At 37.0% G+C, this 17306-nt stretch overlaps 1 protein-coding gene across 1 annotated transcript in view; it reads right to left on the bottom strand.

Moving 5' to 3' along the window:
* Positions 1–17306, bottom strand: part of DIAPH2 (diaphanous related formin 2) — a 247897-nt gene that overhangs the window by 119296 nt on the left and 111295 nt on the right. Inside the window, exon 24 of the mRNA XM_074147988.1 lies at positions 4472–4596. Within this exon, the coding sequence (XP_074004089.1) occupies positions 4472–4596 (125 nt within the window). The remainder of the gene's footprint in view (positions 1–4471; positions 4597–17306) is intronic.

Raw genomic sequence — 17306 nt, 5'->3', positions numbered from 1 at the left:
TACATGACCTAGAATTTGACAAGTCATTGAATGGTTCTCTTGTCCAGTTCTTAAAGTGCTGAAAAATGCCTCTACATTTAAAAACACATTCAAATACATTCAGGCAAAAGATGGTAAATTCAAATGTAGGGGCATGTACAAAAGTTCCTAGAAATTTTCCCCTTTTGGGGTGATTTTTGAGAAGCCCCTAGTTATGAGCAAATTCAGACATCAATGTACATTTCCAAGCAGCAAGGAAGGCGTCAGTGCATTTCAAACTGTCTGAAAAACAAAAACACGCTTTCCTAAAAATGACATCTCAAAACACTTGAAGTGAATTATTTTTCCATAACAAGCTGGAAGGAAATCCCGAGTGTTAACAGACGAGAAAAGTGTTAATGCCATTAACATTCTTTCAGCACTCCGTGTCAGTGTGTAAATGATGTCCTGCTGCTCAGTCACTATGAGAGGAAAAAAGCCTCGCAGCATTTTCCAGATGCTGACATTCTGATTCAGAGTATATTTGCTTCTTCCCTCGTGGTGTGCTGTAAGAGATTCTGCAGTACAGCGCTTCGTACGAGAGAATTAGCAGTTGCTGTTTAGTGCACATTAAATATTATCTAACTTTCTCAGTGCATAGAAGTCCCACACACACTTAAATTAGGCTTCTCCCCAGATCATTTCACTGCCGCTGAAGTACATTCAAGTAAGGAACTAATAAAACTCATATTTAGTTGTGAGTCAACAGTCATTATTGGCTGGAACTATGAGCATAAATACATATCAAGTGAGACTATATGCCTTTCAAGGTGGCAGCTTTTTATTTCATGAAAAGGATTCTTTTTTGATGAATGCTGTTCCTTTCTGAAAATTAAAATTAGTTCACAAATCACTGTTGTTCCATTTAATACGATGAATACACATAACTTTGAATTATTTTTTAATCTGCAGTAATTTTTGTTTTTCCATTCATGGTTCCCTTAATTTTACAATTTTTTAAAAATAAGCTTTTAGTTCTTCAAATGTATGGAATCAGCTAGAAAAACCAAAAGGCCCCATTTATTGCTCTGGTAGGCAAAAGATTTTAACAAGATTAGGCATGTTTATGTCTCTTACCAAGGTAAATGATACACCTGAAAACCAGAAAAGCTGCCAAAAAAATCTTCATTTACGGAAAAACTAGTACACCTAGGATACGTTACATAAATAAAATTAATGTAAAATTGTTTATATATAATCACTTAAAAGCACCACAGCAAGTAGTCAGTGTCTCTAAGTAGCCAGGTAACAAAAAGAATGAACCCAGTGGCCAGTGACCCACCAGTGCCCTCCTGCCCCCCAGCTCCACCGCAGCTCCCTTCCCCTCGCAACAAAGCACCTGTCTCACTTCTAGGGGACTAAATCTTTGTCACTGGGGGAGACGGTGCACATGTTGGGAGAGGGGAAGAAGTGGTATTTATTATTTATCTATAGTTCTAAGTCAAGGTTAATTAATAATTTAACTCTGTACAACTCATCATTGCTCCCTCTGAAATCTCTTTTCATTCTCATCTTTAAATTCAGTAACATTTAAAGTTAAACCCCATTAAACTAATTATCTTCCTCAGTCCCCAACTAAAGACTCATGCTTTAGCATCACTAAAAAGAAAATAGCAAGTAAGTATAAAAATCAGAGTTTTCCATTTAAAAAAAATGATCTTCAATTAGATGCACAAACACCGAAATAAAACAAGGAGTGAAAGCCAGATTTCTCGTAGTCGTAATTACTGTTCTGAACTGTTGAATTAGAGTCCCCAGTGCTGCATGAAGCTGGGCTAATTATAAAAGAAACCTCTCACATTTAAAGTATTTACAATTTGCCCTTCAAGTACAATTCTAGCCATGGATCAGATCCTGAAAAATTTGTCTCAAGAATCACACATAAATTACTTAATACAGCATGAAATCCTTGGAAAGAATATTGTAATATCTCTGGGTTCTGGTTCGGTTTGTTGGTATGGGTTTTCCTTACCCATGCTATATTCTACTTTCTGCTATCGCATAGCTGTAATCCTCAGTTTGACATCAACTTTTTCTGTTGGCCAACAATACAGGTCAGCTTCCCAATCCCAAAGACTTCTGGAAGTGCTGTGAGCACTCCTTAAAACTTAGGCAATTAAATACTTACAGAAAAGCCCAATATAAGGCATCCTAGAACTCTCTGCTGAGAGCTGATTTATGTTCAGACACATCTCAATTTTCTGAAACACTCAAGCAGTCAGAAAGATGTTCGACTTACTAATCTCAGTACATGCTATCAACAGCAATTCTTCAACGAACTCACAGAAACAAAGAAATACACAGAGAAGACTAAGTTGTCATTTCCCCCCCACCCAACATTGATTCTTCAATCTAAAAAACAATACAAGAGTGTAGAATATTTAAAAATATTCAATGATAAGCAAAACCAAATTTGATCACTTGACATAACTGAAGATGACTTTCTAAAAGAGAAAGCCACCATTTATCAGGTCATCTATTAATTATGAAAACATAAATCCTTAGGCAGAATCAATTCATTTCTTACAGTCTTATCTATTTTGTCAAGCCACCAAATTCACTAGCATGATAAAAGCTGTCAGGCGTCTACAGTCCTCGGTGCCTGTTTTAATTACCAGGAATTGGTAATCTGGCTGTGACATCAATGTACGTGTGCTGAAGCAAGGCTGCTCAGGAGACTTTCAACAGTTAATTTTCGAAAATTTCATAGGATCCTCCTATTTTTGCTAACACAAAAGGGAATTACTACATTTAAAACAAAGAACAAAACACTCTTGCATTGCCAGATGATCCTCCTTCTTTAAGAAATTCAGGTGATAAACTACAGAAAAAGGTAAACATTACCTACTTGGCTCTTTTTGCTAACCACATCGCTTGAGTGAAGCAAGTCATTTTTCTAAATACTGTAAATACATAGGTAGCAAACCAACAAATGGTAAAGCATTTACTCAACACAACTGAAAAATAATCAATGTAACCTGTAAAACAGAGCTGTCAAGCTTAACAAGAAAATATGGCTGCAAAAGGAGCATTTCAATATGTTGGTTTCATTTATGAACCAAAGTGGGCTTCTTAAAAGAATTCAACCTATAGATATGCTGAGAAACAAAAGCAATATTATAAGGCAATATTATAAGATTCTTATGTGAATGTATCACAGGAAAATAATAAGCTGCTTTTTTTTTTTTAATAGAAGAACTGGTAAATGTGATTGCTAGCAAGTCTCCTAACCTTGCAAATAAGACAAGGTGGAAGAGAATATTTAAGTAACAACAATTTTCCACTTAGTCGTGAGTTGTCTCACTTAAGCTACTTTTCTGCAGCCTTGTCAGAAACTTAAAATAAATCCATATAGAGAACATACTTAATATCTTCTTGTGAATTTCTGTCACTGAATCCATTCAGATGGTTAATCCTGCTAAAACTTACTTTCCAAATACACAGTAGTTAGGAGAACCTCTTCGTTACATTCACCTACTACATGTGATGAGCAGCTAAAAATGGCTGTAGACATCAATCCCCTCTTGGTGGTTTCGTTTTTTTTTTTTTTTTTCCTCCTTTGAAAAACCCAGAACCCATGAATTCTGTCTGGTCACGGTAAGAAAGAACAGATGTCACATAAACTATCTGAGCTTTTATAAATGCCCAATGTGCCTTGGACTTACAGACCATGTGTGGCCATGTACCGTATTCCAAATACTTCCACGTAGACAGAAACGGGGTTTGTGCAAAATACAACCATAAACTTCTTCTAAGAAGAAAATGACTTCTGCTTAGTCTTTCTCACAGTTTTGTGAGCTTGCTGCATCTACGGTATACCTTACTGGGTACTTTTCAGCCAAAGTGAAGGTGGATATATGAAAATTTTGGAGGGAAACAGGCTAGACAAACATCATTTGGTATTCTTCCACAGATTTTACTTGCAAGTGCTTAAAGAACCTGCAGTCCCTACTCCCTACAGAAATAAAGAGGCAAATCAGTTTTGAGTACAAAACATGTAAATGCTTTTTCTCGAAAAGTATCTGTAATAAATAAATAAATAAATAAAACTATTAACGAAATTCTTACTCTCCCTTTCAAAAAACAACATATCTGAAGCTAAAATAATTAATATTCCCCTGCTGATAGTTCTCTAGGTTGAAATGATTCAATAGTTATCGTTAAATACCATTCTTAAGGCAAAAAACCCATACTACTACCTTTATGACCACCTACTGTAACTACTTATTTCAAGTAAGCTATCTGGTTTCCTCCCTTGAAAGCCTGATTATAAATGCTTTAAGCTATACTCAGTGATATATCTTCTTACTTTCAGCACATTCTGTTCTGCTTTACTCTGTGCTGGAATAAAAGCATGGAAGAGGAGACTTAAAACTTATTTTTAAGTGTTGTATATACTTAACCAGATGATCAAAGTGCTCAGATTGCCAACGAAGACATGCAAAAAGGATATGCTCATCTTTTCTACAAACTTATCGTGTTCATCTTGTGTTTTAGGGAAATTCTCTATGTCTTTTTCGAGGCGCTGGATCTGATTGTTCATTGAATCAAGGTTGCTCTTCAGAGTCTGGGCTGAAACTAAGGAAAAAAAAACAAAAAACAATGAGTAAAAAGCTTCCAAATTCCAGAAAGGGTATCACAAGGGGAAAAAACGTCAGTACGAATAGTCTTGAGGAGAGTATTTCCATTAAGGGGACACACATTTTTCTGAATTACTGCTCATAAAAATCCTACTCCTCATAAAAATTAAGTGAAAATATCTAATGTAATATACCAAATCATCATATTTTATGTTGAAGTGTCACCACTTAATTCTACTATTAGTTCAAATTATTCAATTTCTATTTAAATTTATTGGTAAAAATTCTAATATTTCATTCTTTTAAATCTATTTTGAAGATTAAAAACTAAGGTTCAAAGATTTTACCTTATTAATGCATGTACTTGGTTAAATGAATGATCTTATTAATGCATGTACTCAGTTACAGAAATTATTTAAGGAATAGACATGGAAAAGAGATCAAATATTTTTCTTTTATTGAAATTAAACTGGTTTCTGGAAACCAACTTCTGTGAAACCCTCTATTAACATCAAAGATAAATTTGAATAATAAAAGCATAAAAGCTACCGATAATTAAAGAGTAGTAAAGGACTCACAGTACAGCACCAAAAAAATAAAACCACCACACCCAAACAAACCAGAGAGGCTACTCTAGAGAAAAACTCTGTTATATGCTATTCTAATGTAAACCACTATTTCTGTCATTTGTATTAAGCAACCACTAACTGATACATTGTGAGAGAAATCTCCATGGGGAACCTTAACATTAAGATTTGGAAGGTGAAGCAATACCACACCACACAAATTCCAGAACTAGATGAACAGAGTGTCTGCAGAGATGTCCCTGGTCAAATTGTAATATTTAAACAAACTGAACCCATAATATTGAGTTTTATGACATAATCCGTAAAGTCCACTTCTCATTCTCAATTTAATCATAAACAGCAGTTTGACAAGCACTTCCTGTCGATTTGAAGATGCATTTTAGAACTAAATTCTATCTTCGGTTCTTTGTCTCCTCTTGCATAGTTTACCAATACGTGCTCTCGGGCCCAAGCAGACAATCTCACTGAATTTTCACTGAATTTTTAGAGTTGGAAGGGACCATAAGGATCATCTAGTCCAGCTCCCCTGCCGAAGCAGGATTGCCCAGAGCATGTCAGAGCATGTTACTCAGGACTGCATCCAGGCGGGTCTTGAAAATCTCCAGAGAAGGGGACTCCACCACCTCCCTGGGCAGCCTGTTCCAGGGCTCTGCCACCCTCGCCATGAAGAAGTTTTTTCTCATATTTGAGTGGAACTTCCCATGTTCCAGCTTGTGCCGGTTGCCCCTCGTCCTGTCACTGGGAACCACTGAAAAGAGTCTGGCTCCCTCCTCCTTCAACCCACCCTTCAGATACTTATAAGCGTTGATAAGGTCTCCCCTCAGCCTTCTCTTCTCCAGGCTAAAGAGTCCCAGCTCTCTCAGCCTTTCCTCATAAGGGAGATGCTCCAATCCCTTCATCATCTTTGTTGCCCTTTGCTGGACTCTTTCCAGTAGTTCCCTATCCCTTTTGAATTGGGGAGCCCAGAACTGGATGCAGTATTCCAGTTGTGGCCTCACCAGTGCAGAGTAGAGGGGGAGAATGACTTCGCTCGACCTACTGGCCACACTCTTCCCTATGCAGCCCAGGATTCCGTTGGCCTTCCTGGCCACAAGAGCACACTGCTTGCTCATTGTCATTTTGCTGTCTACCAGGTCCCCCAGATCTTTCTCTTCAGAACTTGACTCCAGCAGGTCCACACCTAACCTGTATTGGTGCCTGACATTCTTCTTCCCCAGGTGCAGGACCCTACACTTTTCCCTGTTGAACCTCATGAGGTTCTTCCTTGCCCAGCTCTCCAGCCTGTCCAGGTCTCGCTGGATGGCAGCACGGCCCTCCGGGGTGTCAGCCACCCCTCCCAGTTTGGTATCATCAGCAAACTTGCTGAGGATACACTCGGTCCCCTCGTCCAGGTCGCTGATGAATATGTTGAACAGGACTGGACCAAGTATTGACCCCTGGGGGGGTCAACACCACCCTTCCCAAAGAGCACTCGAACACTGGCACCATTTCTCCTCCTTCCTCTAAACTGAATGCAGAATATTTCAAGTATACTCTGTTTCAGAGGCAATATAAGCCTTGCAAACTACTAAATCTTTAATGACAGTGGATATAATCCCAGTCAGGTCTTAAAAAGACAGTGCCACAAACAACTTTTGATATGTGGAATCAGAGGTGAGAGCATCCAGCACATTATCTACTCTTCAGTAACCAGCCAAATCAATGCTCTTTATTGACTGCAGGCAGCTGCTCTACAAAGCAAACACTGTAGATTTACATCCCAGCTAACCCAAGGTTTCTTTGCATAGTAAAGACAAGCACATGAATTTTTATTTTTTTTAAAGGTGTTTCCGCTTTTTATTACTTTTTGATGGTAAGCCATTTGTCCAAAAGGCTGCATAGAGTTTTTTCAAAAGAATGGTTTATTTTCCTATTTCCTTGTAATTTAAAAAGCAGTGCTGTGACTAAGTGAAATAAACAGTAGCAGGAATTTGATTTAAGATGGCTTGAAAAGCAGTATATGGGAAATAAAAATCCTGCAAATAAGGAAGCTGTTCCCAGAACAAAATTAATTCTACACTCTTCATAAGCAACGATTCATATCAGCCATAACACCACTAATTCAAATTTTCACAAGCACATTCAAACACATAAGGTGCCAATACAGCTGTCTTGATCACAGACATAATCTTGATTTTATTTTCAATTTTATCTACTTTATACTAGGTACCAAAGTAACTACTAATCATATAGTGTTAAAATTATAGTGAAACAACTTTTTAAGCTTAAGTGAACTGGGGGAAAAATAAAGAAGTCTATACAGACCACAGCATCCTTGAAGATATTATCTTAACATTCGAAAGTTAACCTTGAACTCCACCACTAAAGCAGTCAGAATAGTTATGCGGGTTATGGCTGCATTAGTTTAATCATTTGCTATTATTGTCAGAAAAGGAGCACACACTTTCGCTTGAGCTGAAGAACTTGAATTACTGTAATATTTTTATAGGCTATTATGCAGTTGGATAAGGAGACAAACAGCACTGGAGTAAAAAGCTAGAACTGAAAAATAAGTTAGGAAGATGTAAACGGTAATTTTGTTGGTAAAAATAGCAGCTGGTAAGTAAATAAGCAACATAACAGATAAAGTTTAACTGTGTTCAGCAATTTGAATATTTAAATGCAGGACCGCTTAGCAAGAGCAGTAGTTTCTTTTTGTCTGAAATTTAAAAGCACAAAGAAATTCAGCAAGCAATGACAAATAAGAAATCTTAGCCTCTGTGATTAAAAAGGGAGAAAAGCATTTTCAGTAACTCTGTTTTACAAAACTAAGTTCAGAAAACAGTTTAGATTAGGTGTACACTGACTTTGAAAGTATGAGGGAACTCTATCCAAGCAAGCAGGCTGCACTCAAAAGCTGCACTTCCCATAACTTCTATATAGATGTGGAATTATCAAGAAGTATTGTATAATGTTCATTTTCACATACATTTTTTTGTTTTGGCTAGCCCAAGCAAATGTACAAGTTTCTGCTCAAACAATTTATGAAGCTGCGGTTCTGCAAGACAAGCTTAAAAAGACTACATAACTGAAAACATATATATAGACTATAATAAAATATCTGCATTTCCTCCCACAAAACTGTCTTATTAGAGATTTATTACTTCGCTAATAAGAAGAGGAGGCAACATGAATACCTTTTACTCTTTCAGGGAAAATAATGTGAATTTCTTAAAAGTCTATGCTTCTATAAATTAAAACCTTGCAAAAGTCTACGTGCAGCAAAATGCCATTTCTTTGAAACCATTCCATAAACGCATGTACTAGAAAGACTGTCACTACACTCCTCAAAGCTGGTGATTGCAAGCCAAAGGCTTGTTCACCTTGAGTTTGCCCATCATTACACACGAAAACTAGGCGTCCTAATGGAACTAGTCTAAAAATCTACCTGAAAGGCAGCAGTTGGCCTTCAGTGGCACACAAGCACTGTTTCAGAGCCATTACTGGGAAAGCCTCTCTGTAGCAGTAACGACAAAACTATTCCATTTATGTTGCAGCAAGAGAACGCAACCAACTAAATCCAGTACACAAACATCCAGTTTCGAGATAGGAACAATGAGGCAAACACTTAAACACAGGAAAAAGGAGAAAAAAAACATCATCAACAAAAACCAGAAAAAAACCTTCCGTAACTCCCCCACACTCTAGAAAGAGGCATCCCAAAAAAACCAAAGCAGCCTACAAGAAGTCTGACATTTCTCTGTATTAGCAGCAAAGATAAAATATCTCCACACTTCAAAAGTAAAGCAAATCAACAGCAATAAACAATCCACCTCACCACCCTCACAGCTTTCTAGGAGTATTAAAATCCCCATCCCCAGCGGAAAGGCCAGCATTTAAGAAATGGGAAAGTTTGAGAAACCAAAAGAAAGTCAAATTTGCTGACATGGGAACTAGTGAAGGCAAATGGCAGAAACAAGTTTAGAAAAGGACGGTTTAGATTTATATACAAAAGGTCCATAAACAGGTATCAGAAGGAATTGGTAGGGGTGTAACGCTTAATAGGTCTCTGAGAACACGTGTGGCTGGTGGGGAAAACAGACTTGAGGAAGGGCAGTGCCCTCCCTAAACACCACTGGGCAGAGCATCAGGCTGGTCGGACCACTGGGCCCTCAGTACCTCCTATGCCTTAAGTCAAAAACCACAAGCTCCAAAACCTATGCACAGACTCATCTTCAAAGCCAAAGAGAGGAAAAAAAAGGCAGCAAGAGTTAGCAATCTGTACCCAACTGGCCCTTATTTAGCACTAAGAAAACACTCACTTGTGGAGAGCAGCTCCAACTCTAAGATGGAAAGAAATACAATATCTTTAGCACGTGTACCTCAAACCACTAAAAAAGAAGGATTTATGAGACAGAGGAAAAATCCAATACCAGAAATTAAACACGTACGTCTCAACTACCAAAAGCTTTATCACACAAATTTACTATTAACATATAGGATTAATATAAGCAAGGTGAAGATGAAGTGATGCGTATTAATATATTATCAGATTCTTTTTCACGTCAGTGGAAGCCTAATACAAGCACGGAGATTTATCAATATTCTCTCTGCACAATACTGAATGAAGGTCAGTTAATCATGCATCATTAAATCTACAAGTGATAAAAAGATAACTTTGAATATTATTATTTATTTGTAATAGAAATCCACAGTCATTGAGGCAAAGGCACAATGTCATTTTGACATGAAAGGTGATAATTTTTTTCTTCACTTGACTATTTCCCCATATTAATTCCTCCTCTCTAAAAAAAAAAAAAAAAAATAAATCCAATCCACTGATTTTGCAGAAAGCAGTGGCACAGACCGCACGCTAAGGAAGGCTTAGTGGATGTCTGGTAGACCACTTTAGTCCTAAAAAATGCTCCAAGCAGTTAATCCCATGTTCATGTCAAACACTAGCTAGTCTCCACAGTCAAGCTAAGCATTTTATGGTTACAGTAATACAGTAATAGTACCACAGGACAGACTAATCCTTTCCAAAATAAGATTGCATCAGACAAGAGTCCTCTGCTATAACAGGGGGTGAAATGATACATTTAGATTAGGTGCAGTGTCTCTTGCATAATAAATGCAAAGGGTCTCTGATCACGATGCAAAACAGGGACAGCCATGTTCTCGTTTAGAGAAAACTCAAAAGTGAGAGCCAACGATGTAAATTACTCCAATAAGCAAGGGCAAGTCTATATGAAGCAAATGATCAGTGGATTCGCAAGTCTAGACAGTATTTGTGCCATAACTACATTGTGAGCATACTAATGATAATTTATTTCTTATTGCCTGAGGGCAGACAGAAGTAGTCTTCAAAAAAGTCTGAAAAACAGTTTGAGGGGAAATAGGTGAGCAAGTCCATAATCTGCAGGAATTACAGTCCTTGATTACTCAATTCATACCACTAAGCTTATATTTATTAAAAGAATAAACATTCTGGTGGAGTTAGGTGAACAGTGCAGCTACAGCCTGCTTGAGGGTCCTGAGTACCACAGTGTGTGTGCTCGTGTGTATCTCAGTATGCCTATATATTACATGTGTGTGTATATGCACATATACTGTGATAAATCTCTAACAGATATACATACGTATACATTTATACAGGTATTTTTTGTGTGATACAGGTTTACCATGCTATGTATATCTCACAGGCACTTAGGTATACGTACATGCATTTATATGTGTGTATACAAACACACCCACTCATATATACCTTTATCTTTGATATACACTACACCATGCCTCTGTCACACAAAACAACCCATACTTGAAGCTTTATGGCTGAACAGCTTCCAGACTGGAAAGCAGTACAGTTCTCTTAACACATTATTTCTCAAGTAATTAACAGGTCACTCCTCATACTAAAAATCTTTACTAACACAACTATACTGTCTGCAGGATACAAGCTGTGATCAATCACGTTGTCACACTTCGATATACTGATAAACCATTATGCTACAAAGTTAAATCCAGCATTAGAATAATGATTCTGAACAGCATGGTACAGATGTGCCTGAGGTCATAACTCCTCCTCAAGGGACAGGGAAGGGGGAAAAAAAGTGTAGATACCACGTGCACTATTTCCTTTGTCAGAAACTAGGTCTTCATCCATGTTACCACGAAACACCTAGAACAAACTTCAACAGTAAAAATAACTCTGTATTGAAATATTTTTCCCAGGATGGACACTGAACTTAATCACTAGAAGTTCTAAAGAAGAAACTAAATGAACACTTAAGACAGGTGGGGTCAGACAAACTCAGGATTATATCCAACCAAGCCTACTAATGATAACAAGCAAACACTCCTCTTTCCAGATCAACGCCATGTGTTTCTTACAGAATTTAGGCAGAAGTACAAAAGTAGTAATGAAAAGTACATTCTTAGAGAAACAGCGTCTAAATTTCAAAGCAGAACCCCAAATATGGCAAAAGAAATTACTAAGTTCATAAGCTCAAAAGAAAAGTTAGAAATGCTTGATAGTGGAGATACAAACACCTTGAGATCAAAGCAAAAAAATCTAGAGAATATCTGAACTACCTAAGGCACATCACCATCCTCTTCTTCCAAAAAAAGGGTATGTTTTCTGACTGCTTAACAGTCAATATATCATGCATAACACACTTGTTTTCCTGTAAACCTTCCACAGATTTTTTTTGCCTGAATCCTTTAAAGTTTAGGAAAAACAGCAACTCTGCCCAAATGGTAATGCTTTGTTTATATATTATGACAACGTATTGTAAATGAAAACATGTAATTTGAAAAAACTTTAAAATAGATTTTTAACAGATACATTTCACACATAGATGTGCATTTGTACTTCTAATTTGCATGCGAAGATTTCATTCACCAGCAGGGTCTCTGCATTTTGGTTGCCTTATCACAACATTGATATAGCATGGGGAAGGAAGGCAATGACACAGCTACGCTTTATCATTTCAGAGTTCTACAGTAAACACATTATCTTAGTTAACCAAAGATAAAGCAATTGTACATCGATTCTGCTGTTCTGTCCATTTGTAAGCAGAGATGAACTGCAATTTTAAGATAAAGTCCAGCCCGAGGTAGCTCTTGGTTTTAGACTGAACCTCTCATTAAATTCTAGGACACTAATTAGCTCGCAGTCTGAGATGATGTTTAATGAGGCATGTATGTGCAGAAGCTTTAGATTGCAATATTGTTCTCCATCTAAAGAGAGATGCTCCTCCAGAGCAAAAAAGGGTCCCCATCTCACCTGTGATCAAGACCTAAAATCATCGCAACACAAATGTTTACAAAAGTATATGACATATGTCTTATCACAGAAAGAAAAAAGATATATCTGATACAATTTAAGCAAACGATGACAGATTTTAAACACACATCTGGAAAAACCTATGCCGCAACAACCTAAAAAGTTATAAAACACAAACTTTGGGTACAAACTATGAACAGATTTTCAAGCTTCTCAGAATAATAACAACAGCTATCTAAAGTGAGGAAATTTAATTTAAATATTACACACACTGAAGTGCAAATGCCATTAACAGGCTTGCCTTGACAAGTGAGACAGTGGGAAAAAAACCCCATTGCCTGTTAGCCTAAAATCAGAAACGTCACGAGCAGCACGTCTTCCTTCTCTCCTCTGGAGCTGAGGAAATGACAAACACTGCTCAATCCTGAGACAGTCAATATATCCACAGAAAAACAAGAAATTTCTGTGGGCAGCTTATATTTAATATCAATGTATGTACAAACTGTACTCTAGTGTAGGGAGTGAATCTGCTTGTCTCAGTTCCAGCAATTATGTGCCTTTGTACATGTTAAGAATAAAAGAGTAATTCTGATGCACATAACACAACTTATTAAGACATTAAGAATCAATTATAAATGGATAAAGAGTACATTACGAGCCCAAAATGCGTTACCACTATCACTATGGACATAAGCCAGTAAAATTCCTTTCCACAGCACAGGACAGTACAAAGTCATCTGTCTCCTAAGTGATATATTGGAACATGAAAATCCTTCCTTTCTTTGGCCAGGTCATATTATCCAACTCATTACTGACTCAAAATTTTTTACTTCTTAAGGACAAATTAATTGGCAGAAAAAGACAAGTTTTCTGAAAAAGAAAAAACTGAGCCCATAAGATTCCTTCTGCTTGAATGCTGACAAGTGTTATGTTTATTTTTGTGACCTGCATCAATTCTGTGTGTGCCAACTTCCTCCTTTCTCTGAACTCCCCTGTCAACACCAGCCTTTTCACCAAACTTGGCCGGTTTACCTCACTATGAGTAAACTGTAAGCAATAGTACATAGCAAAATATAACCTTTATCAGTTGAATGTGAATTGACTTTTCATACTACAAATAAAAATCTTTTAGAAAACCAATGCCCCGATTTCAGAAACGTTATCAAAAGTATTAGAGGTATCAGTGAGAACAGCATTGTGTTCAGTAGCATTCTCCGTATGGTCATATGGATATCTCCAGAGCATTCCAGAAACTCACCTTACTTTGATGTTAATTTGATTACGAGTGTCTTTTAAGACATCAAAAGTTGAGTTAATTTTGAAAACAGAGCTTATAACCACAAAACCAGTATCTATTAAATAAGCATACTGAAGCAAAACTTCCTGGGACAGGTATAAGCAAATTCTAAGTGAGGCAAAGGGAAGAAGCAACTGGATGAAACACGTTCTATTCACAGCATCAAGATTTGGAAGCATTAACTGAAGACACTAAATTCTGCTATGTTTATTTCAGAAGTCCGTATATTGCACTGTCACTACTTCTCCATAGCCCAGCTTTACTTGGTTGGCATACGGAACCAATACGCTGTAATCCACTGTGAAGCAGCTCTGGCACACTACTCAGTGGTGCACGTGTGCAAAAAATGGCAGAAAGCAAGGAATACAAAGAAAGAGAAGGAGAAGAGCTTTTGTACTACAACCTATCGGTTGTTACTAAACACTGACTGGAGAAGGTAGTGAACAACTTCACCCAACAGACTTCCCTTCAGGTTCTTGACTTGGAACAGAAGTTTGGTCTTTGCCCGTACCTGAGGTGCAAGCTGTGCTTCCAGAGGTCCAACAACCCTTCTTGCATCAACGAAAGCACAAATTCAAGAACAGATAAGGAGGAAAAGAAAGAAGTCCGTGCTGTTTTTTAGCTTTCACTCTCCCTAGCAGCTTGTATTAAGGAATTCTAAATGGATTACATAATTTGAGAAGTCATTTAAAGCAGTCTTCAAATTTGGTTTAACTGCAGCCAGAAATTTTTAAATGGTTTAATTTCTGTAATAAGAAACAGCCCATGAGAGTAATTTGGACTATTCTTTAATTTTGCCCTTGATATTTACGCTTCGGGGAGAGAAGGGGATCCTTAAGATGCATGCTCTACAAAAACTTTGTTTAACGTAGAATCCAAATTGTAGCTTCAAAATTCACAACTATCACATTTTTGCATACCATTTATTACACATTAGAAGATAGCAACTAAATAAATCCTCAGAATCTTCACAGACTGGGAAAATTTAGTAAACAGTTTTGCAGAGTGAAAGCCAATCTAGAATCCTGAGTCTCCAACAGGATCTCTTTCCGAAATTGCACCTTGGAACTATAAGCATAAAAACTATCTGTGAAGTTCCTGCTTCACTGTCTTCCTGTCAAAAAACTTATAATGAGATGATGCATACGCTACCATCGATGTGGTGATGCTATATGCAAATGCAGGAGTGTTACTAGAGAAAAGAGTCTTCCAGTTTTTGAGGTACCCAACTGTGTATTTACTACATTGAGAAAAACACATTGAGAGAGTTTATGACATTTCTATATTGCGGCTTATGTGAATGAAAAGAACGATAGAAGTCACTTTACAGTGCAGGATTGACTTTTGATTATGATGCAAAATGCCAACTTCAGATTCTATTCTGGAGAGAAAAGTCACAGATGCAGGCATTAAATTTCTCACGCCAGAAGGCATTGTCTATTTTATATCCACTAATGTGCCAGATTGGGCAAAATCTGTTTCAGCAATTTAAACTGCACTAGGTGGAAAATACTGCAGATCTCTTGGTAAAAACAGTTTCTTCTACTGCAATGAACTATAAAACTTTGTTTGACAGAAAAATGACGACTACTTATGAGTATGTTTTAAATTGCTATACTTTAAAGCAACAATGGCAAAGAATGCTTTAAACTGTTTTCCCCACTCTAAAATTATAGTATTAAATCACAGTGAAGTAAAGTACCTGTACAGAATTTAGAAATTAATATTTTCTTACAGTACTTGTAATAATATATTAAGTACATACATATTTGCATTCCACAGTGCTTCTGATTGCTAATGTCCTTTCTAGAAAGATGCCTCAACCGTCAGAACCATATGCTCGCAAATTGAAGAAATAAATTTTTTGTCTCAACACGAGTGAGAAATCTGTGCTCCTGTTACCAGTACTTTTTAGTCTACTACACAGACATCATTCACCTCCCCCAAGGAGTCTTTCACTTAGTTTTACTCAGAATGCTCCGTGTTTCTTTTAACAATACTTTAAAAGAATTATTAGGTGGCATACCTTTATATCAGGCACAGAATTCTGCATCTTAAAGAACTGGGAAAAACCCCTCATTTTCTCCGAATACTGTATTCACAGTCAAGCTCGGCCCTTCGCTTGGAGTTCAGCTGTTCTTGGAGTCCTCCAGAACTGCTCAGCCAACCCCAAAATCCATACTCTGTCTATACACATAAGGGATAACTAACTGGTCCAACGTGTCAGGAGAACACTCAGAATGGGCAATGACCAACTACAAGTAACAGAACTCAATATCCAGCTGTTTTGAAGTAAACACCAGTGGGACAACACAAGCTCACACAACTCCATATGACTCTCCACAGCCCAGTAACTCCCAGTCTTGGCAGACAAGGCAAGCAGGTAACCTATACCTGTCAAGAACTGCTAAACTTAGGAGGAGCTGGACACAGTGTGCAACTGATAAAGATACAGTTATGTTTTATTTTAAATACAAGCACAATGTTTAAACCATGAACTGTGATGTATAGCTGTTGCTCTTTTAAAATCTGAAATGAAGCTGTTTTTATAAAACACATCGCTAATGCTCCTCCTCCTAATTTTGTGGGTAACATATTTCTTGTTTATGATTTCTGGGAGGCTTGACACTCAGAGGAGTTTCAAGTTATAAAATACATCTTTTTCTAAGGAATTCCAAATTCTACTTTTTACAACATGACTTCGTCTAGAAATCCCAAACTTGTTACATGATTTTAGAAAGATCCCTCTTGTTTTTCTTTTGAAGTTTTGTTTGACTGAACCCACAGAAAGGGATGAGAATTTGTCAGGTATTTAATAAAATCACAGGTTATAAGACAATAAGAGCAAACACCATGAAATGCAGAACTGGAATAAGTAAAGTGAACAAGGTAGAAATAAGAAAGAAAAGGCTTTGCATAGTTTCAGCAGTAGGGGAACAAGAGAAAAACACTGCAGACTGGGAGAAGGTAAGTGAATATCACTTCCATCAAAAAATCCTGTTTCTCACAATCTCTTGATTTTTTATTTTTATTGGTTTTCCTTTCATACAGTCTGCGTCAAGTAGGAAGGAATGCTTTTCCAATAATCTCTTGATAGTTAATCAGTTTGACCTTTGCTTATACTTACCAGAATAAAACTGTTTCCTAATTTATTTTTACTTTTCATAAACCTCTGGGTTGAGCTTCCATCTTTAAAAAGATCAAATATTTTATTATACCTAATAACAGATTATTGAAGATTTTAGTACATGCATGGGCAGTTCATCTAATCCCATTGACCTTTTCATATTAAAATCTAGCTTTATGCTTTATCTGCTATTTGTTAAAAAAAAAAATTATCCGTTGTTCAGATGCTGGTTCTTTATTCTTATATGAAAATTAAAGCAAAACAAGACTTCCATTTCATTTACGTGAAATTAAGACAACGCATCCAAGGTTTAAAAGAAGTTTAATGTGGTAAATCTTGTATTTGGAATTTTATGTACAGTTCAAACTATGAGGCTGCCTTCTGCCTAAAAAGTAAACAGCATAAATCTCAAGTAATCTGTCACCTGGTTAGC

This window comes from Numenius arquata, chromosome 5 (assembly GCF_964106895.1).
Source record: "Numenius arquata chromosome 5, bNumArq3.hap1.1, whole genome shotgun sequence".
Lineage (NCBI taxonomy): Eukaryota > Metazoa > Chordata > Aves > Charadriiformes > Scolopacidae > Numenius > Numenius arquata.
This window is presented reverse-complemented; position numbering and strand designations above follow the sequence as displayed.